This window comes from Cervus canadensis, chromosome 2, assembly GCF_019320065.1.
Source record: "Cervus canadensis isolate Bull #8, Minnesota chromosome 2, ASM1932006v1, whole genome shotgun sequence".
Lineage (NCBI taxonomy): Eukaryota > Metazoa > Chordata > Mammalia > Artiodactyla > Cervidae > Cervus > Cervus canadensis.
The window spans coordinates 94962459-94989926 of record NC_057387.1 but is presented as its reverse complement, the minus strand read 5'-3'; the positions used below and the strand labels follow the sequence as shown (position 1 = coordinate 94989926).

Below are 27468 nucleotides of genomic sequence, written 5' to 3'. Positions count from 1 at the left end.
AGCCCTGGCAAGATTGATTCCTTTTTTGCTTCTTCCTCTCCATGCCTCACCCTACCCACTGTTAACTGTGAAGCCTGGAAGAAAACAATCCACCCTGATCTCTGGGGCTTAATGTTTTCTCTGAAGATTGAGAGTATTGAACTTAACTTCTAAAGGTCCTCCATTGCTAGTGTTCAAAGAAGTTTTCCTCTAACTTCAACCAGAGCAGGCTACACCCCCAAGTCCCACAAGAAAGAACATTTGTTACAATACATCCTGTAATCCAGGAAAGAATCACTTGTCCATGTTATAAAAGCTTCAAGCCAAATATTTGCTTGATCTTTCTTCCCCCCAGCAAAGCAGGTAACTGTGGTTCTCTGTAATGAGAGCTTCAGGCACATCCTCTAAGGAGCAGCTAGAAGCCTGCCCCAGAGTCTCATATACAGCCAAGGCTATACCAACTCACTCCTCATTCATCAGGTTGCTGTCACTCTTTGGCAAACATTCTCAAAGATTAGATTTATCAATCCTAATGGGTCCTGGGTAGCCTTTGACTATTTGCCTTCTGTTGAGTCATACTCAGACCCAAGTGGTAGTTTCATTTCTTCCTGGTTATCAACCCAGTGGCCTGGGGCACCCCAAAGGGCCCTTCATGTGGAGCCTTTAGGAAAGGAACTAGCATTTCAGTGGCAGTTCTCTCCTTGTGTTGTAGCCTTTAGCTGGGATCTTCTGTCATCACTAGAAGTGAATAAGTTGAGAGTGTAAAGATGTTTATTCCAAAACCATAGTATTGCATAACAGATGTTCTTATTTAAAGTTATGGACTCCTTTATAGTCAGAGATGTCTGTCTTTCAGTGGAAAATACATAACAATAGGCCCCATGTAGGAGAGAGATATGAAAGCATGTGCTGGACCAAGCAGTACTGTCTTGAGACAAGAAAGAGCCAACCAGTGAATTAGCTGCCCCCCAAAAACTGATCAAAAGACAGGCAAGTCCTGGGCTCGGGGTGGGGTCTGGTAGAAACTGCCTAACGTTCGTTTCTTACATAGGACTGATGGACGGCGCTGGTCTTTGGCCTCATTGCCTTCTTCAGGCTATGGAACCAACACCCCTAGCTCTACCGTCTCAGTAAGTAGCCAAATCTGTGGCTATACTTCCTTCACCCTGAGGAAATACTTCCCTACAAGTTATTGCTCCCTGTCCCTACAGTGTTGTGAAATGGTTCTCAACTTTTTCTCCAAAGCCCAGCTCAGAGAGGTTGCTTGGGATGAGGCTGAGTGGGGCAGAGGTCTGGTGGCCCTTAATAACCATAGTCAGATCCTTTAGTCATAGTCATGCCTTTGGAAGGAATTAACCAACTTGTTTCTGAGCATCAGTTATTCCTGGTGGAGTCCGAGGGGAACTTGAGGGTGGACTTTTTCTTTGCCCATGAGGCTGGGCACAGGGACTCCTAAGCACAGTTCCCTTGTTCCCCTATTTTATTTCCAGAACTGCAGTCAAGAGCAGATAACCCCTCCCATGTCCCAAAGGACATGTATCCTCCAACTTTTTCACTTTTCCTTTCAAAAACTTCTAAAAGTTCTTAGAGAAGATTTTAGCCTAAAACACAACAGATGTCCTATTGCCGCTGTGCACAATTGATGCTAAAATGAGGCTTCCTCACTGAGCAACTTTTAATTGAAGGCAGGATAACACATTGGCAAACACTTTCTGTAAAGGGCCGTATTTCAGGCTTTGCAAGCCACAGACTGGATGACCCATTTCCCTTGTATTCCACCATTCTTCAGGTCTTCTCAGTTCAATTTGTCTATATTCATAAATCCAAAGCAGGTAAAAGGAGTTACTCTTTTTTTTTTTGCTGCACCTCACAGCCTGTGGGATCTTAGTTCCCCGACCAGGGATCCAACCCATGCCTTCTGCAGTGGAAGTGCAGAGTCTTAACCACTCCTGACCCGCAGGAGAGTCCTAAATATTACTCTTAAATTAATCCAGAGATCTCACTGGTCTTTTGACAGCTGTTTAGTTTCAGATCTTTCCCGAGTAAATATTGCTTCCCATAATCCTTTACTCAACCATCATTTTTTTTAGATCCAAAGTAAGTGTCATATATTTATTATGTATATATATTCCTGTTCAAAAAGTTTTAATCAACTCAACCCATTGCTTCAGCTTATTTTATTGAAATACCTTAAAATACCAACTTTGCCTCACTGTTAGTTGCAGTTGAGTGAGGATACTTTTAAACAGTTTCTGTCTAAACTGTTTATAAAAAACGTGACCAAGACAGAGCCCTGTGAAAACCTCCCACCAGCTGTTTACAATTTTATTTATTACAGCATTCCATGAGAGAAGTGTGCACTGTTAGTCAAAAAAAAAAAAAAAAAATTCTGATTTCTCACTTGGCATTAAGGCTTATGTGTGGCCACAGAGTTCTCTCAGTGTGGTGTGGCAGGTTTGAGTGTAAATGGATTTAGACGTTTAACTCCAGTTACTTCATCAGTCGGTGAGCAGAATTGAGCCAAGAGTGCTGGATTGGCTGCTTTTGTAGCCAGTCTGGTCGGGTAAGGGGGGTTCACTGACCAGAGCGGCCACAGCAATGGCTGTACTGTGGGCTGCCTCTAATAGCACAGCTCACTCCTTCTCATAGTCTCCTGTGACTCCAGGGGGATCTTAGCTTTAATCTCAGTCATCTGGCCATGTTTAGAACTCTTTAACTATTTTCAGGTCAAGTCTAATCTTTGGGTTGCAGATCTAAAAATAATTTTCTTCCCTGCTGAATTTTCTTGCCTATTGGTATCTCTAGAGCCAGGGCGAAGTGGTCACAGCCTCAGCGAAGCCAGTTGCCCTCTGGGTAACAACCTGACGGAAGCATTGCTGAGCCACCCCGGGGCTCTCCAAAGTGTTGTAGGAGGGAAAACTTATAAGGATGTCATTTGTAGGCTGAGCATTCCTAGGACATTTCCAAAGAAGCCAGGAAGCATGACTTATTAATTACTTGCCATTCCAACTAGCCAAAAGCTTCACTGAAAGTAAGGGGTCCTTGCAGTATAATCTGCTTTTTGCCACCTAAAGAGGACTCCTAGGGAGTCGGGGAGCTCTCACACCTCAAGAATGTCTGGGTCTGACCTTGTGAAAAACTCAGAAAGGATGAGAGTATCTCGTCTCCGTCAGGACTGAGAGCCCTGAGGGGTAGAGATGGACAGGATGGTGCCCAGTGGAGGGGAAGCCTGCTGCTGTGGGCTGACTTCAGGTTTACATTGACTGGGGGCCCCTCACCATTCTCAGTGACCTCCACTCCTGGACTACCTCAAACTTGTCTCTAAAGCTTTTTTTTTAAATGTCCCCTCTAGTCATCGTGCTCCTCTCAGGAGAAGCTGCACCAGTTGCCTTTCCAGCCCACGGCCGATGAGCTGCACTTCTTGACGAAGCATTTCAGCACAGAGAGTGTGCCCGATGAGGAGGGACGGCAGTCCCCTGCCCTGCGGCCCCGCTCCCGCAGCCTCAGGTGAGGGGTCCTTTGCCCGGTGCCCTAGAGCTCAGCTTGTCCTCAGAGCCTAGGAGTTGGCACACTTGCTCCATAAAGGGCAAGACAGTAAATAGTTCACACTTTGTAGGCCATGCCACCTCTGGCAGCTACTTACTCTGCTGTTGTGTGGACTCATCCACAGACATTATGTGAACTTTATTTATAAAAGCAGGCAGCTGGCCAGATTTGGTTTGCGGGCTGTAATTTGCCAACCCCTGGCCTAGCACATGGGCACAGCTCGAATGAGTCAACAAGTCCAGGGAGGCTCGAGCCCTTTGGCTTCAGGTACAGTTCAGCTTACCCCCCCCCCCCACCCCCTGCCACTGAGAGGTGCCTAACGATGCTGTCAGGGGGGTCCCTCTTCTTCCCTTTAAAAGTAGTTGGCAGTATAAATGTACTGTGGACTCTTTTCAGTTATGGGAGAGTAATGGTATCATCCCTTCTGATGGTTACCTGGCTAACAACCCAGAGGCCCAGAATATATAACTCAGCCAACTGATAACATTGGTTCTGAGAACACTTGTGGCTGACTCGGGGAGAAGCCCATCGCAGAAGAAGAACTAAATGGCTATCTCAGTCGGTCTCACCTCCCTGAATCACTGGGGATCATCAAACCAAGCAGTCCTCAACCCCTGATTTCTCTGTATATTCCATGGAATCAGTCAGCTGTTCTCTTTGGCATTAGGTGGTAAATCTGTGCCAAAATTCCAGGTTCAGAAAGAAGGTGGAAACTGCAATGAGCAGGGCTTTCAGAGATGGAGCTCAGCTTTCCAGGGCCCCTGAGGAATACTAAATTGGCCGACATGTTGAGGGTGGGGACCAAGGAGTAATGCCTCCCAGGAAGAGTCCCCTCGAGTAATGTTGGCACTACAAGTGTCAGGGAGTGAGCTGAGCCAGACCACAAAGACTGGTTCAAATTTAGGTTGATGACAGTAATGACTGGGACTGTAGTGCACAGGGTCAGACATTCAGACAAGGGAGCACGGAGCCCAGTGCTTGCTCCCGAGCAACGGGAACAACAGAGGAACGCCCGAATCTTGGTGCTCTTCACAGTCCACATCGAAACAGGGGCACCTGTTAGACCATCTGAGATTAAGAGGACTGCAGTATCTCTGGGAATCCCTGAGGATTACTCTTAAAATGCTTGGTAATGTGCATCAGTGCAGCAGGCGGACCAGGGCCACTGCAGGGAGGAAAGGCAGAATAGAGCAGCTCTGAACTCAACTGGGATCACATGTCGGGGGCATCAAACTGGGCAGGACCCAAGTAGCCATTCAGTTGTGTGGCTCAGACTTTGAAATCCTTTACGAGGATATAACCACACGTGGGCCAAAGCAGAAGATTTAGATGGCCCAGGTTTACAGTTCTCTACAGGCTGGCGGGACTTGCCTCATTCATCCCCCAGGTAGAGCTAGATCAGCCCCACTGGCTGCAGCTTTTTTGGAAAAGATACAAGTATACACTGTCTTCCTCTAGTTGTTTTGATGGTTGGTGGTTTGATTTGATTTGATTCCTGGAACATGCTGGGGGTGGGGCCAACCCCACTGGCCAAAGCTAGGAGGACCCAGAGAGTCCTGTTCTGGGGGTGGGGATCCTAGAAGAAATACCTGTGGCTTCAAGAGTGGTCTCCTCCTGTCTAGGCCTTTTCAGAGGTCTTTGAGAAGGCCAGGCCTCTTACAGGAAGATAGTCTAGCTCCAAGTGACACCATTTTGAGCTGAAGAAAGTGTACTGGCAGCTCCAGGAATAAGGAGGCTCTGGAACTCAGCACTCCTGAAGGTGGGAGTGTATGGGTGCTGCAGACAGTGGGCGGGAACGGGCTCTGGGGATGGGCATCCTTCTCCTCAATGGTTCCCTGGCACTAACGTAACACAGTTGTTTCTTTCTTATTTAGTCCTGGACGGTCACCAGTTTCCTTTGACAGTGAAATAATAATGATGAATCATGTATACAAGGAAAGATTCCCCAAGGTAAGGATCCAGATTAAAGGAAATGGTAATATCTCTGAGAATGCAGCCTCCAGCCAGCCCCAGTGCAAAGACCAGAGGTGGGAGGTAGCACTCTGTCTCCGGAGGCAGCCAGAATAGGAGGACACAACATGGGGACTTCCAGACTGCCAGAGAAGAGGAGGGGCAGAGGACTTGGGAGTTTGGGGATTGTACTTGCAAGCCTCTGTTTCCCCACTCCCCACAGAAAAGGGGTGTCTAGAGGGAAATGTCAAAACTGTATACTACCATCTCTTAGTGGGGAAGGAAAGAGCAGAGATCTTGGTTCTAATCTGCCCGTGAGAATCCATGAGTTGGGGTCCCCCAGAAGGAGATTTGCCCTCTGAGGGCACCTTCATTTAAGACAGATTTCTAAATTTCCCCTGCCAGAAAATTGGCCAGAGAGAGCAGTAAGCTGGGAGACAGAGCTCAGAGTTGCTATTCACAATTGGACTTGTGTTTTCAAGTGGGGAAATGCAGGTTATTGTCCTGAGATAGTTGAGAAGTGGTCTATGGCTGCAGTTTGACGGTGAGCCTCCTCATATGTGGAATGAGAATCTTGTTTCCCATTTGCTTTTCCTTTTGAAGACCACATGCCTAAACCCTGTGATGTGGCTGTCTAATGATAGGCCCTGCTCCTGCAGAACAAACCAGCTCTGGAGAGAGCGAACCAGGGCCAGGTGGACCCCTCTTCATGACAACAGAAAGCGTGAGGTCTTCAGGCCTCTTTCTTCATCCTCTGTCCAGACCCCCCGCTCTGCCTGTTCGTCTGTATTAGGGTTGGCAATGTGTGGTTTCCTGCTTCTCCAAGCATGTCCTTTCTCTAGCCTCGGGGGTCTCTGGGCACACATGGCAGGCTGAGGGAAAGGTGTGCCATCCTTGTGCTTTCCTTCTTCACGGGGAAGCGGAGCAGTGAGGAAGAGCAGATTCTGGGAGCAGACGGACTGAGTTCAAGTCTGCTCCCACTGTGTATTAGTCTCGTGACCCCGGGCAGATGATTAACTTCTCTGAACTTCATTTGCCTCATCTGTAATTTGGGATAAGAAGAGAATCTATCTCATAGGGAGCTTGTGAAGATTAATGAACATTAAGCTTTTCTAACTGTGCCCAGGACACAGTAAGCACTCAGAAGTGTTAGCTGTTATTTCTCTGCTGCTCTGTGGTCTGCACTTTCTAGCCTTTGAGTGGGCACTGGAGAACGAGAGCAAAGCAGAGGGGTAGAGTGATGGTGTGGAAATCATTCTGTTGTGCTTGGTTCTTTATAAGAAAAAAATTGGGTATGTATAGTGTTTGGAAATGCATCCCGTTTCCTCCTCCTCCTTATGTATTAGGTGTTGAGTTGTTATTCTAGCACTGCATGTTTGTATGTCCCCAAGTCATTCATGTAGGATAAACTGATGGTAGAGAAAATATGTTGATTCCTTCCACTCCCTCCCACCTCCTCTCCCCTCCCACCACCATATATATATGTGTCTATATGCATAAACAAAAAATGTGTGTATACATTCACACACATATACAAATACTCACCTAAACACACTGAAAATCAGAAATTGCCACCTGGTGGGCAAAGAAAAGAAAGCCAAGCCCCAGATAGGCCAGAACTTGTTAGCTCACATATGTTCATTCTTTCGACATTTGTGAGCAGTTAGGTCCCCAAGAGGCTTCTGAGCCAAACCCCATGCTGCTCTGCTGGGAATCCAGGTCCGTGAGCAGGCAGGTTCACAACTTGAGTAAATACTCTCTGAACATCTGCTTAGCTCACTTGGGTCCTAAGGTGAAGTAAGAGCATCCTGAGATAATCAGACTCCCTCTGGCTTGAAGAAGTTCCCAGTTTGGAGACAGATTTAGAAACCAGCAGTGTCCACACACCAAGTTTGTATAGTTGGGGGGTCGAGTGGAAGCACAGAGGAGAAGAAGCCCTAGTTTGCCTGGAGGAATCAGAGACTTCCCAGAGGAAATGATGCTTGAACTGAGATTAGAAGGAGTAGTAGGAGTTTGCCAGGGAGGCTTGGCAGGTGAAAAAGCCACACACAAGCAACAGCATCAATGGACAGAGGCGTGAGACAGCATAATGAAGGAGGGAAACAACAGAATCCTAGTGTCCTTAGAGTAAGAGAGCATGCTCTTTAAGGAGTGGAGAGGTGGACAAGGCCAGATGGGAGAGGGCCTCAACTGAATGTTTTGACTTGACTTGAAGGCGACCTTTCATGTGTCTAGTCGTCAGGTTCCCCAAGTGCAACATCAGGAAAGCAGGATCACAGAGCCTGTCCTCAGGCTATGACCAGGCCCTTGAGGCTTAGCTCCAGGCGACCTGGTAGGAGGAGAGAGTCACTTGTCCTCTTTGATTTGCAGGCCACTGCACAAATGGAAGAGCGTCTAGCCGAATTCATCTCCTCCAACACTCCAGACAATGTGTTGCCCTTGGCTGATGGAACCTTGAGCTTTATTCATCATCAGGTGATAGAAATGGCCCGAGACTGCCTGGACAAATCTCGGAGTGGCCTCATTACCTCACACTACTTCTACGAACTTCAAGAGAATTTAGAGAAACTTCTGCAAGATGTGAGTGTCCTTGTGCCAGAACTCTGGTGAATGCTCCCTGTGGCAGTGGTTACTAGTCCTGAGCTAAGATTAAAGTGGTCATGGTGTTCCCAGCCTGCTTGTCACCTCTTGCTGGTGTGTGGGGCCCACCTCACGTGTGCTGCTGCTGCTGGACTTTGGTTCCTCCTCAGTCCCCTGCATTTCTGAGAGAAGCCTGTTTAGTATCAGAACTCAGTGCTATGAGTCTTTTCCTTTTCTAATTCCAGTTACCCTGCCCGAGGTTCCAACACTGGTAGTGTTCATAAATATCTCCCTAGGAGACTTGTAACCCAAAGCCAGAAAGAGGCCCCAGTGGCTGTCGTGGGCTCTCGTTTTGTAGACACACTGGTGTAAGCAGAGCCTTGAGAACGCTTCTTCTCAGCCGAGATAAAGCAGTCCTGAGGACTCTTTATCTGTTCCCTGATACTCCCTGTGCATAGTGAGAAGTTGTCTAGTAGGGACAGATGGTTTAGAGACCTGGTGCTCCCGAGTGTGAGAAGTCTCTGGGTGAAGTAATCCAACGAACACTGAGTCCTCGCTGCTTCATGCTCCACTGGTGGCTTCCTCTCCACCTCTCCACTTGGATGATGGGTGCTTCTCCGCAGACCACAGCTGTTCATATCACACCATTAGCACAATTTAGGGGAGAGGAGATGTGCTGTCTCCCTGGGGCTGGGCTCTTCAGGTCACTAGAGTGTTTCCCAGTCTAGACCCAGTTACCTCCAGACCCATGCCTTCTCACCAACTGAGCTGAGAGCTGAGGCTGATAATCAAATGGACTCCAGTGTGTTAGTCCAGAAGTTAGGAGCAGGAAGGTTTTTGTTTTTTTAATTTAGGAAAAAGTTCAGTCTAGAGAAAGGATCATGATCATTGCTGTCAGATACTGGAAGACTTCTCATATGTAATAGATGCATAGCTTTTCTTTCCCCTACCCTAAAAGGTAGACAAGCCCAGTGGACAAGAGTTACTGTGAGAAAGGTTTTGATTTTAATAGAAGAAGAAGTTCTTCCTTCTATTAAAGTGTCTTTCTGATTTTAAAAGTAATACTTGCATTCAGACATTGCAGAAATAGAGTTTAAAAAAGCTAAAGTCCCATGAAACATCACTGGCAGCTGTTTGTTTCTGTTCAAGAATAACTTTTTAACAGTTCTATAACAATAGATAGGAATCGGGGACTGAGATATCAGGTAAATCAACCAGACTTCCAAGGTTGCTTGTACATCTAAGATTGATCTTCTGAAATGCTAAAGTCAGAGCCCTGCCCAGAACCTACAGGCATTTTCCAGACTCATTGCCCCTGGAAGTAGGAAGAATACTAGACAGGGAGCCAGTGCAGTCATATGTTCTGTCATTTGCTAGGCCCTAGGAATGCAGAAAAGAAGTTCAATGCAAGTCTGACTCAAGGAATTTGCCTTTGACTTGGGTATACAGACCCATCAATAAAAATTACAGTAAAAATAACAGCTATTATTTATTGAAGTGTCCTGTGTGCCAGACACCACACCGAGTGCTCTATGAATTACCTCACTTTTGTTTATTGTAGTAAGTGTGATCGATGAGCACCAGCTAGAGATGAGTTCTGAGCAGAGAGGAGGATATGCTGACTCTGTGTGGAGAATTCAGGAAAAGTTGGATCTTGATGAGGAGGTAGGAGTTCACTGGACTTAGGAAGGAGTACAAACAACCTCTCAGAGGTGTGGAGGAACTTGGTACATTCTGGACATTACAGGTAAAGTAGTTTGACATGACTAGAATGAAAGATGCCTGCAGGGAAACCTTGGTAGATGAATATGCTAGTTACTGCACTAATTTAACTTCACAGCAGCACTGTATGGAAGGTGCTATTATTATTCTCTAAATAAACAGATGAGAAAACCAAAACTTAAAGGGGCCAAGCTAGCCCAAGGTAACTTGTTTCTTGCATAACAGAGTTGGAACCCAAACCCAGGTTATTCATTCCAGAGCCTAAGATCTTACACTTTGAAACAGTTAGTCAGCAAGCATTGACATCTGCTATATAAGAAGCACCTATGCTAGGCCTAGCACGTGAGGGAAAAAGAAAGACACAGGCTGCCTATTCACAAGGCTCAGCAGCATAGCTGTAGAGACAGTTAATTATAAGACAACATGCTAGTACCATGTGCTATGAGCAAACAGCTAGGAGAACATAGAAAAGGGAGCTGTTACTTCTTGTTCTTCGTGTGTGTGTGTGTGTGTGTGTGTGTGTGTGTATGATGGATCAGGGGTCTTAGATGAGCCTTCACACAGTTGATATTTGGGCTGCGCCTTAGAAGAGTGAACACAGTTTCATCAAGTGCCCAGCCTCTCTTCTCATTTAATAACCAGTTTTTTTTTTTAATGGTCTTCATTTGCTATATTTCTTTTCTTGCAACCTATTCACCATTCAGTGTCCTGCCTTCCACTTTCCCTTTCCATATTCCACTAAAACTGTTTCAGGCAAAAGTCCTGAAAGAACTAACTGGCCAGTTGCCAAATCCTGTGACCTCTCTCAGCCCTCATCTTTGTTTGCCTCTCTGCAGGAGTTTGCACAGTGAAGAAACCTCTCCTTGATCTCCCCTCCCCCTGGTTGTTGTGACACTCATCTCTCTCGTCTTGCTGCTCCTTCACAAGTTCTCTTAAATGCTGGTGTTCCGAGGGACACCCTCCTGAGCATCCATGCTCCCATTCTCCTTCTTCACTCTGATCAGTCCTGTCAGCTCCCATGTCTTCAGTAGTCATCCATTCACTAAGGGTCCCTGCCCGCCTCCATTCTCTTGAGCTGCAGATCCTTCACTTTCCTTCCCACATCAGCTGGTATTCTTTATTGCAAGTAGTAGAGCCACCTCAGAACAGTTTATTATATAAAGACTGAAAGGGCAGGTCTTAGAGAATTGAAGACAGCAATGCAACCAGGCTTTCAGAAGGGACCAGAGCTAGAAATGAGTACCTGTGGAAAGCCAGGAAGTGTTCATCTTCCTCCGGTCCACTCTGTTCTCTCTTTGGTAGGTACGCTCATCCTTTTCCCCAAGAACAGATTATACAGTTCTGTCACCCTGATATTAACCATTGTCGTTCCATCCATCTTTCAGCACCTACATCCCCTCTGGTCAGCTGTTGGGAGTGGGAGGGAAAGTGCAGCCACACAACACGGACTCTAGAAGTCAGAGCAGTTTCCAGAAAAAAGCTCTCCTGGGCTGAGCAGATACCTCAGAAAGTAGCTAGTATAGTACTTCAGACTCTCCAAGTCCAAAACAGAACTCTTTTCCACCTACCTGCTTTGTCTTTAAAGCTAAAGGGAATATGTTTTCTAGCTATCCCTGGGGCTTCCCTTGTAGCTCAGTTGGTAAAGAATCTGCCTACAATGCAGGAGACCTGGGTTCTATCCCTGGGTCAGGAAGATCCCCTGGAGAAGGAAATGGCAATCCACTCTGGTATTCCTGCCTGGAGAATCCCATGGACAGAGGAGCCTGGTAGGCTACAGTCCATGGGATTGCAAGAGTCACGACTTAGCAACTAAACTACTACTAACTACTACTACCTATCCTTACCTAAACTGCATATCTCTTTATATTATCTATTTCATTTAGGGGTTCACTGAAATTTCCTTAAAATTGGAGCTGCAGTTACCATCTATTCCTGCCTCTCGCACCCCTCAGGGCTGCTCTTAGATGGCTCGGTCTGTCCATTTCCCTCCATTCTTACTTCCTTGATTTATGCCTTTTTCATCTGCACTATTGCCACAGCCCGCTGGTGGGTTTTCTTCCTTTTAGACTTGCCCTCTTTCATGCACCATCCCCACTATAGCCAGAGAGGTCTCTCTGAAGTCCCTGCTGCTCGCATCACTCTCCTGCTTTGAGGTCTTTCTGTTCCTTACAGTCTGTCTGTGGTGGAACGTGAGCATCAGTGAAGGCTCCATTGAGAGCTGCCTCTTACGCTGGGGTCTGGTGGGTAAGTGAAGCCTGCTGGATGGAGAAGCAGGTAAAGTGGTGTGTCCGTGTGACATTCCTGTGTCATGTAGTGTTCACCAGCTCACATGGCTCCTGCTCATGGCCCACTGACACCCTCTAAGGTCTCTGCTTTGCAGAGCTCTCTATACTACAAAGCACTTCTCCCCAGAGTCGGCTCCGTTGAGGCCAGTCCTGCTTCGTTCCGCCACGCTGGGCTGGCAGATCGCTCAAGCTACCTTTGTCTTCTCTACAGGCTCATGAGCGCTCAGAGAGTTCAGAAGTGGCTTTTGTGATGCAGCTGGTGAAAAAGCTGATGATTGTCATTGCCCGCCCAGCTCGTCTCCTGGAATGCCTGGTGAGTGGCCTCTGGGAAGGTTGGTGGGGGGTGGTGGCTGGAGGGGAGGGAATAGGGACTGCAGAGGAAGTATTCTGCTAACAGCAGAACTGTGGGGGCACCCACTGCCATTTCTGCTGCTGAAGTCCTTATTTAAATATGCCGTACAAGCACTGGGGGACCAAATGAGTCCCTGAGGAAATGTGGACACCCCTGAGGAGAGTGGTGGGGAGAGGTTTCATCTGCCCACCCCACACTGAGCAGGCCCAGGTTAGTGGGGCCCCAGGGCTGAGAAGCACAGGCCAGTTTTGTTTGCACAAGTTGAGTCCACCCTTCATTTGATCATTCAGTGACACTTTACTGAATGCCTTCTTCATTCTAGACGCTGGAGATACAGGTATAAATAAAGCAGAGTCCTGATCCCATAATGCCTCCTCTGCAGCAGGGTTAGAATTCATCTTGAATAACTTAGGTATGAGGCCTGAAGATGTGCAAATAATAGCTATGATATTGGCAGAAGTGTTGTAAAGGGGGAAAATCCAAAGTACAGTGGGAACATGGGGAAGGACGTGCTCTGGTCCTTCTCAGGATGGACAGGAATGAATGTTCAGTGAAGGCCCCCTGGGGAACGTGAAGCTTAGTCAGCGATTTTGAAGGATAACTGTGAGTTTGCCAGGGGAGAGCCATCAGAAAGGGCATTTGATAGAGTATGGGTGTGTCTGAAGAGCTGGTGAGGGACAGACTTGGGAGGTGGATCATGACAGGACCATGAAGGGTGCGGGTTCTTGGCTCAGGAGTTTATGCTTATCCGTAAGGCCACTGGGAGCCATCAGGAAGTTTAGGTAAGAATGTGACGTGGTTAGATTTACTTTTTAAAACTAACTTTGTAAAGGTATAATTTACATACAGTAAAATATTTGGTTTGGTTATACCATTTGGTTATACAGTTCAGTGAGTTTTAACAAATCTACATCTGTCTAGTCACTGCCACAGTTGAGATGGAAGATATTTCTCTCACCTCAGAAAATTCCCTTGTGCCCCTTTGCAATCAGCCCCTTTCCCCACCCCCACCTTGCCTCCCACTCCAGACAGCCACCTATCTGCTCTTTCACTATGGTTAAGTTTGCCTTTTATACAGTTTAATATAAATTAAATCATATAGTAAGTTCTGACTTCTTGAACTCAGCATAATTTTGTAGAGATTCATACATGTTATTGCATGCAACAGTAATTGGTTACTTTTTATCTCTGAGTAATACTCCATGAGATTTACTCCTGAGAAAGATAACTATGGCTACAACATGGATAGTGAATTGGGGGCGAAGGCAGAATGAGCCAGGGACAGAGGGGCAGAGGCCCTTAACGCAGTTCATGTGAGAGAGGAGCGCCATGAACTCAGACGGTGGTAGAGAACAGATGAGGAGAGTTAGGTAGAGGGGGTTTATGAAGTAACATTCTGACTAGACAGGGACGGAGGAGGAAGGTAATAGAAAGTAAAGTCTAAGCAATAGGTGGTGGTGGTATTTTCTAAACCCCTGAGACCAGAGGTAAAGAAAAGCAGTGGAGGCTGGGATTGTGGTGACCAGAGGGCTGCTCCCGCAACAACATGAAGTCTGTGATTAAACAGGGGCTGGCAGTTAAGTCTGGGCTTGTGCAGTGGTTTTCTCTTTCTCCCTACCTCTGTGGCCATGGTCAAATCCATGCATCTCTGTGAGACTTGACGTCCTCCCCAAGATCATAGAGGTATCATCAGGGCATAGCGCCATGTGACACTTAGTAGGCACTCAGTCAGTGAGGCCCTCGTTACTCTGTGCTCTGGGCAGACAAGGACTTCTGTGCTGTGTCCATATGGCTCTCTAGACCCCAGGACACCGGGGTTGCTCAGTAGATGCCTCACAGCATGGGTGTGTACCAGCAGGGCTGTGAAGTGTGATTGAAGGTGGGCCGGGACTGCCCCTCTGCACTAGGTGTGGGAACACACCGGAAAGTGCTGTGTCTGGCTGGCACAAGGCTTTGGACCAGGCAGATAGGCAGAGCTCTCTAGAAACCCAAAGCTCTGAGTCTTCTTGCTGTAGAAGACAGCAGATATTTAGGATGTCCGATTTGGAGATGACCTTTAAGACAGCTTTGTCCCCGCTGGTCCCTGATACATGATGTTTCTGGGGATTCTGGGGTAGGGGTGTCCATCACAAAGAGGAAGTCTTCCTATTCCTCCTGCTCTGGGTAAATGTCTTAAAACTATAAAGGCCAGCAGCCTTCGCTTGTAGCTCTCACCACTGACTACCTCTCTCCCCGGTACAGGAGTTTGACCCTGAAGAGTTCTACCACCTGTTAGAAGCAGCTGAGGGCCACGCCAAAGAGGGACAAGGGATTAAATGTGACATTCCCCGCTACATCGTTAGCCAACTGGGCCTCACACGGGATCCCCTAGAGGGTGAGCATGCAGCCTCGTGGCTGCAAAGAGGCCCCACAGCCTACAAGCTCTAACAGCAGGGAAGCCACTGGGGGAAGAGGGATAGTTGAACAGGGACACAACACAGCCTCAGAGGCCCGAGGGCTGTAGGTAGACCCTGTGTTCTGTGTCATAAAAAAGCCACTCCTTCGAGATCCTCCACATCTGCCTTCTGACACCCAAGCGGGGTTGTCTTGGGTGCATCTGAGTTGGATTTAGATCCTAAAGGTCAAAAGAGGTCAACACAAGGACCACAATCACATTTTCAAAAACGGTCACCTAGTCTGCATGCTTGCCTCTCCTGCTGCCACCTTACAGGTCCCCCTGTGTCTTTGGGGTGGTCCTGACTCGGGCTTCACACTGAATCCCTCATGAAGATGGGCATCTGAGTCCCTTGTCTCTAGTCGCCCTGCCCCTGCCTTTCCTACTTCCCGGCCTCATCCAGCAGAGCAGAGTCTTGGCCAGCAGGACAGGGGCCGGCTACCAGCTTCAGGCCTGTTTTTAGCCATTGTCCCAAGTTTGAGGGAAGCTTTATAGAATTTTCCAGGCCTTTTGAATGGCACTGGACTTAGAGAGAGACGAGTGGCAATGTTATTTGGCAAACAAGTCCAAAAGCTGTGACTCCGCTAAAGCCAGAGCCGCAAGACCGCCTCCCAGACTGGTGCAGGAAGCATTTATGCCTCCCCTCCATGCGTCTGTCCTGTGACGTGAGCGGACGGCTGAGAGGTCTGGACATGTTGCCGCACACACTTTTGTCTTGTGTCCTTGCTTTGTTTCTAGAAATGGCCCAGTTGAGCAGCTATGACAGTCCTGACACTCCGGAGACAGATGATTCAGTCGAGGTAAAGACTCTGAGCTCTTGCCTCAACCCTGGAGCCTGGGGCCTGTGAAGTACAGGCTGTGGATTCTCTCAGAGACTGTGCTCAGGAGGGCCAGGGAGAGGGTGGTTGCTGCACTGAGAGGCTGTTCAGCTCTGGGGAGAGCAGGGAGGCTCTGGCAGGGCTGAGCTGGGCAGACACTGGAGCACAGCCTCCTCGGGTGTGTGCGCTCTGATGAGCATGCCTGCCCCCTGCCTTTTCCCTTGTCTTCCAGGGCCGTGGGGCATCTCTGACATCGAAAAAGACACCCTCTGAGGAGGACTTTGAAACAATTAAGCTCATCAGCAATGGCGCCTATGGGTAAAGGCAGGGGTCAGGGTGTGGCCGGGACTGGAACTCAGTTGGCCCGTGGGCTCTTCCTTCTGGAAGTGAGTGGTACCTGGTCCTCTGGGCAGCAGGACTGTCCCTCAGGATGGCCCTTCTCCCTCCCTGAAGCCTCCTGGAGAGGCGAGAGTGCAGTTCCCTCTGACATCTGAGCATGGTGCCTTTCCTGGGCAAGAGCCCCTCTTCCCTTGGGGGCACTCATCCTCTCGTGAGCTCTGAGGAGTGGGTGAGTTGTGTCCTCAGCAACTTGACGAGCTCCCGGGGCAAGCCCTTGGGTCCTTCTCATTGTTGAGCACTGCCTGCCCCTCTGTTCCATACACTGATTAGGTGTGAGAGGAGTCAGTTTGACCCCCAGGCTGGCAGTGGGGAGGGCATGGCCAAGGGCCGTGGGGAGCAGACGGGCTTTGCTTCCAGGGCCGTGTTCCTGGTGCGGCACAAGTCCACCCGGCAGCGCTTTGCCATGAAGAAGATCAACAAGCAGAACCTGATCCTGCGGAACCAGATCCAGCAGGCCTTCGTGGAGCGGGACATACTGACTTTTGCCGAGAACCCCTTTGTGGTCAGCATGTTCTGCTCCTTTGAAACCAAGCGCCACCTGTGCATGGTGATGGAGTATGTGGAAGGTACTGGGGGACAGGTGGCCTGCCTTGGGGGCCAAGGCACAGTCAGAGACAGTCCTGATCAGGGACCAGCAGCTTTGTGTGGGCGTGATGTTTCAGGGCCCAGCTTCCCCACCTGTTCTTGGCCCTGGTTTCTGCTTTAGGATCGTAGAGACCATTTGGCCATGGCGGGCACCAGGTGCCGTGCCTCTCCCAGGGAGAGGCTTCTGGAGCAGTAGCTGCCATGAGGCTGCCCACGTCAGGCACAGAGAGAGACACTCTGGGACGGGATGTATCTGCCCCTCAGCTGTAAAACCTGTGCCCAAAGCCTGCACAGCCCACAGCCTGCTGGCGCCACACAGGACCGAGGAGGCAGCAGAGCCACCCATGCCCAGGGTCAGTCGCTGGGAGGATTGCATCTGGGCCCTTGGGAGAAAGGCAGGCTGCCACCCCGACAGATGGGCTTTAGAGGGGCACCCCTTAAAGAGCACGCAGCATGCTCGGGACGGCACAGAAGAGCAGGGTGGAGCACAGCTTCTCCGGTGGCCTTCCCTCTCCCTTCGTCAGGGCTGTGTACAGCTTCCAAAGATATTTTGCCTAAGTCTTGAAGTTGAAGCTGAACAACACTCCCCTTTTAATTCCTTGGGTATGTGCTGAGAGTTTACAGTGTTACTGTACTCAAAACTAAAGGACAGCCAACAGGAAGGAAATAACACATGCTGAAATCTCAGCCAGACGTGTTTACAATAAACAGGATTCCCACCCAAAAATAACTTAGTCCTGTCCCAACAAGTCAACTTACAGGCATAGAGGCCTGGGTTCCTTCCTTCTTTGGCCTTGACAGTCCCCGCCCGATTCCTCGTACTGCTGCTCCTGTCCACAGTCTGTCTCAGGGGTGCTAGAGTCACCGTCTCTGGCACCAGGGAGTTTGGTGATGCCATCTGCCCTGGGGCCTCTGAGACCATCTGGAGCAGGGCACTGGCCCCCTCCCTCATGGTGGCCCGGGCTCGTTGCAGGAGGAGACTGCGCCACGCTGCTGAAGAACATCGGGGCTCTGCCTGTGGACATGGTGCGCCTGTACTTTGCAGAAACCGTGCTAGCCCTGGAGTACTTACACAATTATGGCATCGTGCACCGTGACCTCAAGCCTGACAAGTATGCCCACTCTCCGAGTCCCTTGCCTAGGGTCTCAAGATAAATGAAGGCAGACACAGCATGTTTGAATCTATCCCAAATGGCTGCTCATGTGGGTGTGCACCTGGGCTTGGTACTCTAACCCCTGACTATCCTCAGATGCAAAGAACATTGACAGCAAGGTCCAGCAGGGGCACTGTAAGGCTTTGGTGACATCAAATAATCAGTGAGGAGCTCTACCCAAGAACCCAAGCAGGAGCAAAAGAATCCACACATCTAGTAGATGGCAGAGCAAGTGGCCTGACATTTACTGACATGTGCTCCGTGCCGAGCACTGTATTCTCGTCCCTGCTCTATAGAGCTTAAGTCAGTGTGGGTGACTCTCTCATGCTGAGGAGCGGGATATGCAAAGGCACAGACAGGTGTGAGGAACTACAAATAGTACAGTATGGCTGAAGCTGAGATTGTTAGAGTAGTGACTGAGGGGCAGGGTTGGACCATCAACGGACCTTTTATTTAGTTTGGGTTGAGTTTTAAAGGGTCCTAGAGAATCTGTGACCCAGGGCTTCCCTGGTGGCTCAGACAGCAAAGAATCCACCTGTGTTGCAGGAGGTCTGGGTTCGATCCCTGGGTTGGGAAGATCCCCTGAAGGAGGGCATGGCAACCCATTCCAATATTCTTGCCTGGAAAATCCCCATGGACAGAGAGGAGCCTGGCGGGCTACAGTCCATGAGGTTGCAAAGAGTCAGACACAACTGAGCGACTAAGCGCAGAATACACACAGAGTCTCTGAAGGGTCTGTTAACCACAGGGTGACACACTCAGACTTTGATTTAGGTTTAGGAAGACCACTGCCCGTGGAAAGAGGAGGTGAGACCACAGCGGTAGACTAGGCCCCAAACAGCATTGCCTGCCCTGGAGCAGAGTCAGGCGGGAGAAGAGAGGGATGGGGACGTAGGAAAGAAATGGTAAGCCTGGGGTGAGAGAGCAGGCTGGGACATCTTCCACGTTTCTGTCTTGAGGCCGGAGTGATAAACCTCTGTCATGGAAAGCGGCTTTGACATTAGACAGACTGCATTCATAGAGCTCGTTAACCCTGTGAGCTCAGGTTGGTGAATTAAACCTCTTTGAGCTTTGTGTTCCTCCTCTTGGGGATGATAATACCTGCTTTGGTTGTGTTATTCCTCTGTAAGACCTTTCATGAGCCAGAATATTTTTATAAACAATCACTAAAGCACTTACCAAAGAGCTCAGTAGGTAAGAGAAACACTGCTTTTCACTGAGAAGAGGACCCATTTGGAGGCATGAGCTTGTTTGGACAGGTTGAGTTCATGGTGCCTGTAGGGCTTCTGGCAGTGAGTAGGTGTGGAGCTCATGAAAGAAGTCAGGGCCGGAGATACTAGGGAATACAGGGGTAGCAGGGCTGAAGCCTTTGGCACAAAATGAAATGGCTCAGGCAGAGTGTGTGAAGGGGAAAAGGCAGTTCCCTGTGAGATCTTAGAGCCCTCCCAAGTCCAGCTGTAGATGTGGGATGAGATCATTGTGCCCCTCTCCCCCCTCTCCCTGATTTGGGGTGTTGTGAGCCCCCCAGGTCAGGAGAGGGGACCGGACATGGCTGGAGCCTAAGGACAGGGCTGACCACTTGGAGAAGAAAGCTTGTTCCTCAGCCGGCTGATACTTTCCCTCAGTGTAGAGTGCAGTCAAGGGCAGTAAACAAAGGTGACTTGGGGGGCTGGTGGGCAAAAGGCAGGTTAGTTGCTCATGCAGAGTGCAGTTCTTACACAGCCAGAGCTGTTTGTTCTCTCACAGCTGCCTGTCCCCCTGCCTGAGTGGGGAAAGGGGGAGTATACTAAAGTCAGCACTCTTGGAAGACCAGGAAATAAATCCAGACATTTGTTTCTCTGGTTTCCCAGCCTGCTGATTACATCCATGGGTCACATCAAGCTCACAGATTTTGGCCTTTCCAAAATCGGCCTCATGAGTCTGACCACAAACTTGTACGAAGGCCACATTGAAAAGGATGCACGGGAGTTCCTGGACAAGCAGGTAAGAAGGACAGTTGAGACTTTGGGGGTTGAATTCCAGGCCACAGAGTAAGGGCTGGGGGCCACATGCTTCCCCTGCAGCTCAGTGTTAAGACTGAGAGCGAGTGCCTATCTTTTCCTCTTTGTGGTTCCAGGGAGGTGCCGGGGGAGGGAGCACCTTTGGAAATAGGGTGGCCTATGAGAATCAAATGGATAGGAAATCCAAAATCATCTTCCTCCTGGGGCTTCAGAGAAGACCGGTCACAGGACCATTGACACTCTCAGAGCTGACACAAGGTCGGTCCTGAGCCTCCTGGCCTCAGTGAAGGGCAGAGCTCCCCCGGCGCCTATGTCCTGGGAACACAGCTCCAAGTCTCCACTGGGCTGCATCCGGAGAGTAGCCTCTGGGCGTTTCCTGATTTGACATTTCGGGTTGTGACTGTTCATAAGTAGTAGTAGTCAAGTGGCCATAGGATCTGTTCTTTGGGAGACTGGAGGGCAGAGGCCAGTTGTGGGCACCACATGTCAAGAGGGATAGAACTAGACGTTTCAGTTAGTTAGGAAATACGTAGACTCACCCCACCGATAGTGCCAGCTCTGGTAGCCTGGGGCTCCTGTCACTCCTGCTCATTAACCAGAGTGCACTGAGTCTTCATTCAGAGACTTTCTGCTCCAGAAGCGGAAGCACCCCCACCCATCCAGCCACCCATCCTGTCACCCATGCCAGGTGACTGTCTCAGGATGCTGAGCCTCCCAACTTCTCTGTGCCCAGGTATGTGGGACCCCGGAGTACATTGCGCCTGAGGTGATCCTGCGGCAGGGCTATGGGAAGCCAGTGGACTGGTGGGCTATGGGCATCATCCTGTACGAGTTCCTGGTGGGCTGCGTCCCTTTCTTTGGAGACACTCCGGAGGAGCTCTTTGGGCAAGTGATCAGTGGTAGGTACCATCTCTCCAGCCCACTGCGGGGACAGAATCCAGATCCACAAATATGATTTACACAAGCGTCTGTGAGGCTTATGAGTTCTTGCTCTGAATTCTTTTGTGGGTGTTTGGTGTGCTTGCTTCAGGTGTGCACATGCACACCCTTTGTGTCACCTAGCACTTGTTCTGATTATTTGTGATCCCGCATTTGTGCATGGGTGTACCTGTGCCATGAGTGTGAGTTCTCTGTGTGTGTGTGAGTGTACATGTGTCAGGAGTATAAAGGCAGGGTGAGCTGGAGATCAGAAGAGGGGATGCCACTGCTTTTCAGTGGCCGCTCTGGATCAAAGAGCCAGCCGTGGTCAAGGATGTGGGAGATTCCCCCAGAGAGAGAGGAACTTGTGCAATTTAAAGGAAATGGGTCCCAGGCAAGGCTTTCAGGGCTCTGGGCTGGGCCCTTTATACCTCCCCATGGCATATCCTATCCTAGGACCCTCTTCTCCAGCTCCCCACTCTACCCACAACTTCTAAGACCTTCTCTAACCTACTCCTTCCCTTGTCACCCCGATAACTCTTCAGATGAGATTGTGTGGCCTGAGGGGGACGATGCACTGCCGCCGGACGCCCAAGATCTCACCTCCAAACTGCTCCACCAGAACCCACTGGAGAGACTGGGCACAGGTGGGACAGGCCCCAGTAAGCTGTCTCAGCACTTGCAAAAGGGAGGGGCGGGGCTGTCCATGTAACTGGGAGGTTCAGGCTTCAGGTGTGGGCAGCGCCCCTGGTTCCTGACTGCCATGCTCCCTGTGGGCAGAAGAAGATGCTGCTGGAGCTGAGGCCTCCAGGCCCAGCCTCTCGGGAACTAGGTTCTCACTGGATGTGCTGACCTGGACTCCACCCGCCCAAACCATCCCTGTCCACAGGCAGTGCCTATGAGGTGAAGCAGCACCCATTCTTCACTGGTCTGGACTGGACAGGACTTCTTCGCCAGAAGGCTGAATTTATCCCTCAGCTGGAGTCAGAGGACGATACCAGCTACTTTGACAGTAAGGCCACTGGTGGGACAGGGAGGAGTAGGAATCCTACCTGTGCCCAGAGACACTTGTGTGCCCTGAGCTTGGTATTGGGAGTCACTTCTCCAGGCCTTCCTGAGGTCTGATGGGGTTGAAAGAGGCCAACACCAGGGCCTCTGAAAGGCACTGTTGTGTGTGCCCCAGCCCGCTCAGAGCGATACCACCACGTGGACTCGGAGGACGAGGAGGAAGTGAGTGAGGATGGCTGCCTTGAGATTCGCCAGTTCTCGTCCTGTTCTCCAAGGTTCAGCAAGGTGCGACCAGTGCAGCCCCAGCTGGAGAATTGGGAGGAGCAGAGCTGTTGAGGGGTGTGCTGGGGCACACCTAAGGGGGCGCGGCTGGCGCTGTCTCCAGGAAAAGAGGGGAGAGGGCCGCACCTGCGCGGGGTGGATGCTTCCAGGTCTACGCAGGGCCCTGAGGTATGAGATGCTGGGCTGGGGCCAGGTCAGACCAGTGGAATGGCTGTTTCCTTGAATGTCCATCAGCTGTGTACAGGGGAGGAAAGGGGAGAATCAGCTCCAGTTCCTGGGCTCCAGGCGCCGGGGATCCTTTGTGGCCCGTGGTGTGGTGGTTGGGCATCCCGGCAGGCGTCCTGTGCCCTCAGGTGTACAGCAGCATGGAGCGGCTGTCGCTGCTCGAGGAGCGCCGGACGCCACCGCCCACCAAGCGCAGCCTGAGTGAGGAGAAGGAGGACCGCACGGACGGCCTGGCGGGGCTGAGGGGCCGAGAGCGGAGCTGGGTGATCGGCTCCCCCGAGATGTGAGCGCTCAGAGCTCGGCCAGGGTGGGCGGCACGGCCATCCGTGGGGCGGTCACCGATGATGGGGAGGGATGTGATGCCGTGAGGGGGCTTCGCGCGTGTGGCTCCCGGAGGGTGGGTCTGTGAGCCGAGCCCCCAAAGAAGCCTGAGCTGGAGGAGGGAGGCCGCCGGGCCCTCCACCCTCGGCCTCGTGTCTCCCAGATTACGGAAGCGGCTGTCGGTGTCCGAGTCGTCCCACACGGAGAGCGATTCCAGCCCTCCACTCACAGTGCGGCGCCACTGCTCCGGCCTCCTGGACGTGCCTCGCTTCCCGGAGGGCACTGAGGAGGCTGTTGGCGCCCCCAGGAGGCAGCAGCAGGAGGGTTCATGGCTTCTGACTCCCCCGTCTGGAGAAGGGGTGTCTGGGCCTGCCTTGGAAAGGCCAGCAGAGCGACGGCTGAAGCTGGAAGAGGAGGCTGCAGGCCAGAGCGGCGCCCCCAGCCCAGGTGCGGCCCCGCGAGTGGAGGGCCTGGCTGGGGTGCTGCAGTGGGGGGGGGCGGGGGGCGGCGTTCGTTGCGGAGGGGAGGCTCAGCTGCACAGTGGGCCTCATTGCTCGCTTGGTCCACAGCCATGGAGACCCGAGGAGGCCGGGGAACCCCACAGCTGGCGGAGGGAGCCACAGCCAAGGCCATCAGCGACCTGGCAGTGCGCAGGGCCCGCCACCGGCTGCTCTCTGGGGACTCCATAGAAAAGCGCACCAATCGCCCCATCAACAAAGTGATCAAGTCCGCCTCAGCCACAGCCCTGTCCCTCCTCATTCCTGCCGGTGAGCCCCCTCGGGAGTGAAGATCAGGATTCATAGCAAGGGGCTTGGCCTCTGTGGGCCTGTGGCCAGGGGTCTCCCCCCAGCAGGTGTGTCTGTGTGTTGTGTTGAGGAGCAGGTGTCCGAAAGACTGCGTGTCACTGCTGTCCGTTTGTTAAGGGAGTGAGTGTCAGTCTCGGGGTGTGTGTGTGTGTGCATCCAAAGACAGACAGCACTGTGTAGCAAGTGCAGGCTCCAAGGCAGAGAGCTTACATTCAGATCCTGGCTCCATCTCTAAAGGGCCCTTGATCTTGAGGAAGTTGCTTAACTCCTTTGAGCTTCAAATTCCTCATCAAAAAATGTGAATATCCATAATGGTAGCTCATAGGATAATTGTGACATTCAAGTACGAAGCGCTCGTATGGTCCGTAGTACATATAAGTAAGCACTCAGCAAATGCTCACTGCCATTTTCCATCACCTCCTGGGTCTGTGAGGGTCTGGGTGCATGAAGGGGCTTTACTGTTCGGAGGCTGTGGGGAAAACAGGGCTGGAGGCAGGCTCTGTGACTAGAGCTATGTGGGAGCAACAGCCCAAATGGGCTGTGCTCGAGCATGGACCCGCTAAGTCCCAGCTTCTCCTTCTCCAGAGCACCACTCCTGCTCTCCACTGGCCAGCCCCATGTCCCCACATTCCCAGTCATCCAACCCATCATCCAGGGACTCTTCTCCAAGCAGGGACTTCCTGCCAGCCCTCAGCAGCTCACGGCCCCCCATTGTCATCCACCGAGCCGGCAAGAAGTATGGCTTCACCCTACGGGCCATCCGTGTCTACATGGGTGACTCAGATGTCTACACTGTGCACCACATGGTGTGGGTATGTTGGGCCGTCCAGACCTGTTGTCCCCCAGCTTCATCACTCCTCTTCCTGCCTCTTACTAGGGCCTGTCTGTCCCTGTTTCTGTCCCTGCCCACACCACCCTCCAGGGTCAAAGGGTGGGGCAGAGGGGGTCACAGCTCGATGATCAGAAGTAGGCCCACCCTTCATGCTCAGGCTCCAGACTGAGGACTGTTCTCTCCCCGGCACAGCACGTGGAGGACGGAGGTCCAGCCAGTGAGGCAGGGCTGCGTCAGGGGGACCTCATCACGCACGTCAATGGGGAGCCCGTGCATGGGCTGGTGCACACAGAGGTGGTGGAGCTGATCCTGAAGGTCAGTGCTGGGTGTGCTGCTTGCAACCCCTGAGTGACCCCAGCCTAGAGTCTGTGACTGGCCGTGGGGGAGTGGGGACACACGCACAGCTGGCCCTTAAGATAGGTGCGCACACACATGGGGGTGGCTGGAACCGAGGGTTTTCACTGGAAGGTGACACCCTCCTTGACCAAGGCAGGGATCCTGCCAAGCTGTGGAATGGAGGACAGGCCTGTGAGCCTCTTCTCTCTCTTCCCAACCCTGAGCCACTCGGGCTCCAGTGGAGCTGTTTCCTGCTCTGTGAAGAGGGGAGGTGGTCCCTGTTTCAGACCTGGTGCTGCAGAGGCAGAAGCTCATGCTGTGGACAGCCATGCCAGGAGCAAGGGACCGGGGCAGGAACATGGCCGCGGCCTTAGCCTGGGCACATGTTTTGTTCCCCAGAGTGGAAACAAGGTGTCTATTTCAACAACTCCCCTGGAGAACACGTCCATTAAGGTGGGGCCCGCTCGGAAGGGCAGCTACAAGGCCAAGATGGCCCGAAGGAGCAAGCGGAGCCGGGGCAAGGATGGACAAGAAAGGTGAGCCAGACTCAGTCACGGGTCTGCTCTCAGCCACACCAGGGCCGGTGTGTGCCGGGGACCCCAGCCCCGGGCCCGTGTGTGCTGTGCCCCGGTCAGAGCTCAGACCACCTGTGACCTCTTTCTGCAGCAGAAAAAGGAGCTCCCTGTTCCGGAAGATCACCAAGCAGGCATCCCTGCTCCACACCAGCCGCAGCCTGTCCTCCCTTAACCGCTCCCTGTCATCCGGCGAGAGTGGGCCAGGCTCGCCCACACACAGCCACAGCCTTTCTCCCCGCTCTCCCACGCAGGGCTACCGAGTGACCCCTGAAGCTGTGCACTCAGGTATGGAGGGTTCCCCGCAGGTTGCAGAGCAGCCCCTTGGAGGTGGCGGAGTCCTGGGCCCTCTGTGCATCTCACCCGTCCCTCTCCAAGGCTCTTGCTCAGCCCACCCCCAGCAGATCCAGCAGTCCTGGGGAGGAGGTGACAGGTGGGGGATGACCTCATGTCTGTAGCCCGAGCTCTGGTTCCCTGGTGGGGTCACCTTGATGATCTGGGACATTCCAGGGCTAAGCCCTGTTTTTTCCCCTCAGTCAGTTCTAAGAGCTAACTCCTCTACCTCTGTGTGTGTGTCTGTCTGTGCAAAGTGGGGGGGAATTCATCACAGAGCAGCTCCCCCAGCTCCAGCGTGCCCAGCTCTCCTGCTGGCTCTGGGCACACACGGCCGAGCTCCCTCCACGGTCTGGCGCCCAAGCTCCAACGTCAGTACCGCTCTCCAAGGCGCAAGTCAGCAGGCAGCATCCCCCTGTCACCACTGGCCCACACCCCTTCACCACCGCCAGCTGCTTCGCCTCAGCGTTCCCCATCACCCCTGTCCGGCCACGGGGCCCAGGCCTTCCCCAAGCTCCACTTGTCGCCTCCCCTAGGCCGGCAGCTCTCACGGCCCAAGAGCGCAGAGCCACCCCGCTCACCACTACTTAAGAGAGTGCAGTCGGCTGAAAAACTGGCGGCTGCACTGGCTGCTTCTGAGAAGAAGCTCGCCACTTCTCGAAAACAGAGCCTTGACCTGCCCCACCCCGAGCTAAAGAAGGAATTGCCGCCCAGGGAAGTCAGTCCTCTGGAGGTAGTTGGGACCAGGAGTGTGCTGTCTGGAAAGGGGGCGCTGCCAGGGAAAGGGGTGTTGCAGGGTGCTCCCTCACGGGCCCTAGGGACCCTCCGCCAGGACCGGGCTGAACGGCGAGAGTCGCTGCAGAAGCAGGAAGCCATCCGGGAAGTTGACTCTTCAGAAGATGACACTGATGAGGGGCCTGATAACAGCCAAGGTGTTCAGGAGCCAAGCTTGGTACCCCACCGAGAAGGGGGCCATGATCCACCCCTCAGAGGAGCAGGAGAGGGTGAAGAAGAGGATGCCTTCTTGCCCAGGGATCCCAGGGGCCAGGGCTCTGTGGTCCCAGGCCTCCTGACTGGGGTCACACTGGGATCTCCCAGAATGGAAGGCCCTGGTGTCCCCCAGAAGAAGCTTGGGATGATACAGGCCTTTGAAGAGGCTTCCAGCTCCTCGTCCTCAGCCCCCAACCTGGGGAAGGCTGGCCCCACAGACCCCGTCCCTGCTGAAGGCTGCTGGAAGGCCCAGCACCTCCACAGCCAGGCACTGACAGCACTTTGTCCGAGCTCTTCAGGACTCACCCCTGCCAGTTGTTCCGCTGCCTCCACCCCTGGAGAGCTGGACCCATGGTCCTGGAAATTCCTCTTCAAGGGCCCTGACAGGGCATCCCCGACCGGAAAGGCAGCAATGGAAGATGGGCCAGCCAGCTCCCAAGATTTGGAAACTACAACTCCAGGCCACCCTGCAAACCTGTCCCCCAGACAGGAGGGGAAGTCATGGCCACCCAGTGCCCCTGGGCTGGCCCATCCACCTTGTGAGTTTCCCAGCCAGAGCTGGCTATGGGAGTCTGAGTGTGCACAGAGAGAGAAAGAGGAGCCAGCGCAGGGCACCACCAAAGTGCCTGATGCCTCAGGTGACAGGAGGCAGGACCTTCCATACAAGAGCTGCCCCTTCACCCCAGAGCCTGGGCCCAGCCTGCTCCAGAAGGGCCAAGACCCAGGGAGCCCTCAGAAGCATCAGGACTCGGCATTGGCACCTGATGAGCTTTTAAAGCAAACATAGAACTTGTTTGCCATTTCTTGCACTCGGTCCTGTGTAATACACTCTTGGAAACTATGTCTTTTGCTTGCTTCTTTCCTTCAGTCAATACAAATGTAACGTAAGGTCCTGTGATGCTGAGAATATGATGGTGAATGAGACAGCTCCCACTGTCCTGGGAGGGGAGCCTAAGCCAGCGAGGCTTCCCAGACACTGTGGTGTCTGAGCTCAAACCTGAAGGATAGATGATAGGTAGTAACTTGCTAGAAGAGTGAGGA

General features: G+C 51.9%; 1 protein-coding gene across 6 annotated transcripts in view; it reads left to right on the top strand.

Moving 5' to 3' along the window:
- The window catches only part of MAST2 (microtubule associated serine/threonine kinase 2), a 202861-nt gene extending 175593 nt beyond the window's left edge, over positions 1-27268 (top strand). For 4 of the 6 annotated variants that reach the window (XM_043461466.1, XM_043461464.1, XM_043461469.1 and 1 more), the window contains 23 exons: positions 1031-1109; positions 3332-3486; positions 5400-5475; positions 7846-8055; positions 12274-12375; positions 14656-14788; positions 15587-15648; positions 15899-15984; positions 16423-16631; positions 17624-17762; positions 19655-19787; positions 20538-20703; positions 21268-21369; positions 21612-21734; positions 21906-22015; positions 22366-22520; positions 22722-23005; positions 23128-23325; positions 23950-24176; positions 24389-24511; positions 24932-25068; positions 25199-25392; positions 25695-27268. In XM_043461466.1, the coding sequence (XP_043317401.1) occupies positions 1031-1109; positions 3332-3486; positions 5400-5475; positions 7846-8055; positions 12274-12375; positions 14656-14788; positions 15587-15648; positions 15899-15984; positions 16423-16631; positions 17624-17762; positions 19655-19787; positions 20538-20703; positions 21268-21369; positions 21612-21734; positions 21906-22015; positions 22366-22520; positions 22722-23005; positions 23128-23325; positions 23950-24176; positions 24389-24511; positions 24932-25068; positions 25199-25392; positions 25695-27214 (4723 nt within the window). In that variant the 3' untranslated portion in view covers positions 27215-27268. The remainder of the gene's footprint in view (positions 1-1030; positions 1110-3331; positions 3487-5399; positions 5476-7845; positions 8056-12273; positions 12376-14655; positions 14789-15586; positions 15649-15898; positions 15985-16422; positions 16632-17623; positions 17763-19654; positions 19788-20537; positions 20704-21267; positions 21370-21611; positions 21735-21905; positions 22016-22365; positions 22521-22721; positions 23006-23127; positions 23326-23949; positions 24177-24388; positions 24512-24931; positions 25069-25198; positions 25393-25694) is intronic. The other 2 variants (XM_043461467.1, XM_043461465.1) reach the window with 1 other exon arrangement.
- The last annotated feature ends 200 nt before the right edge of the window (positions 27269-27468 follow it).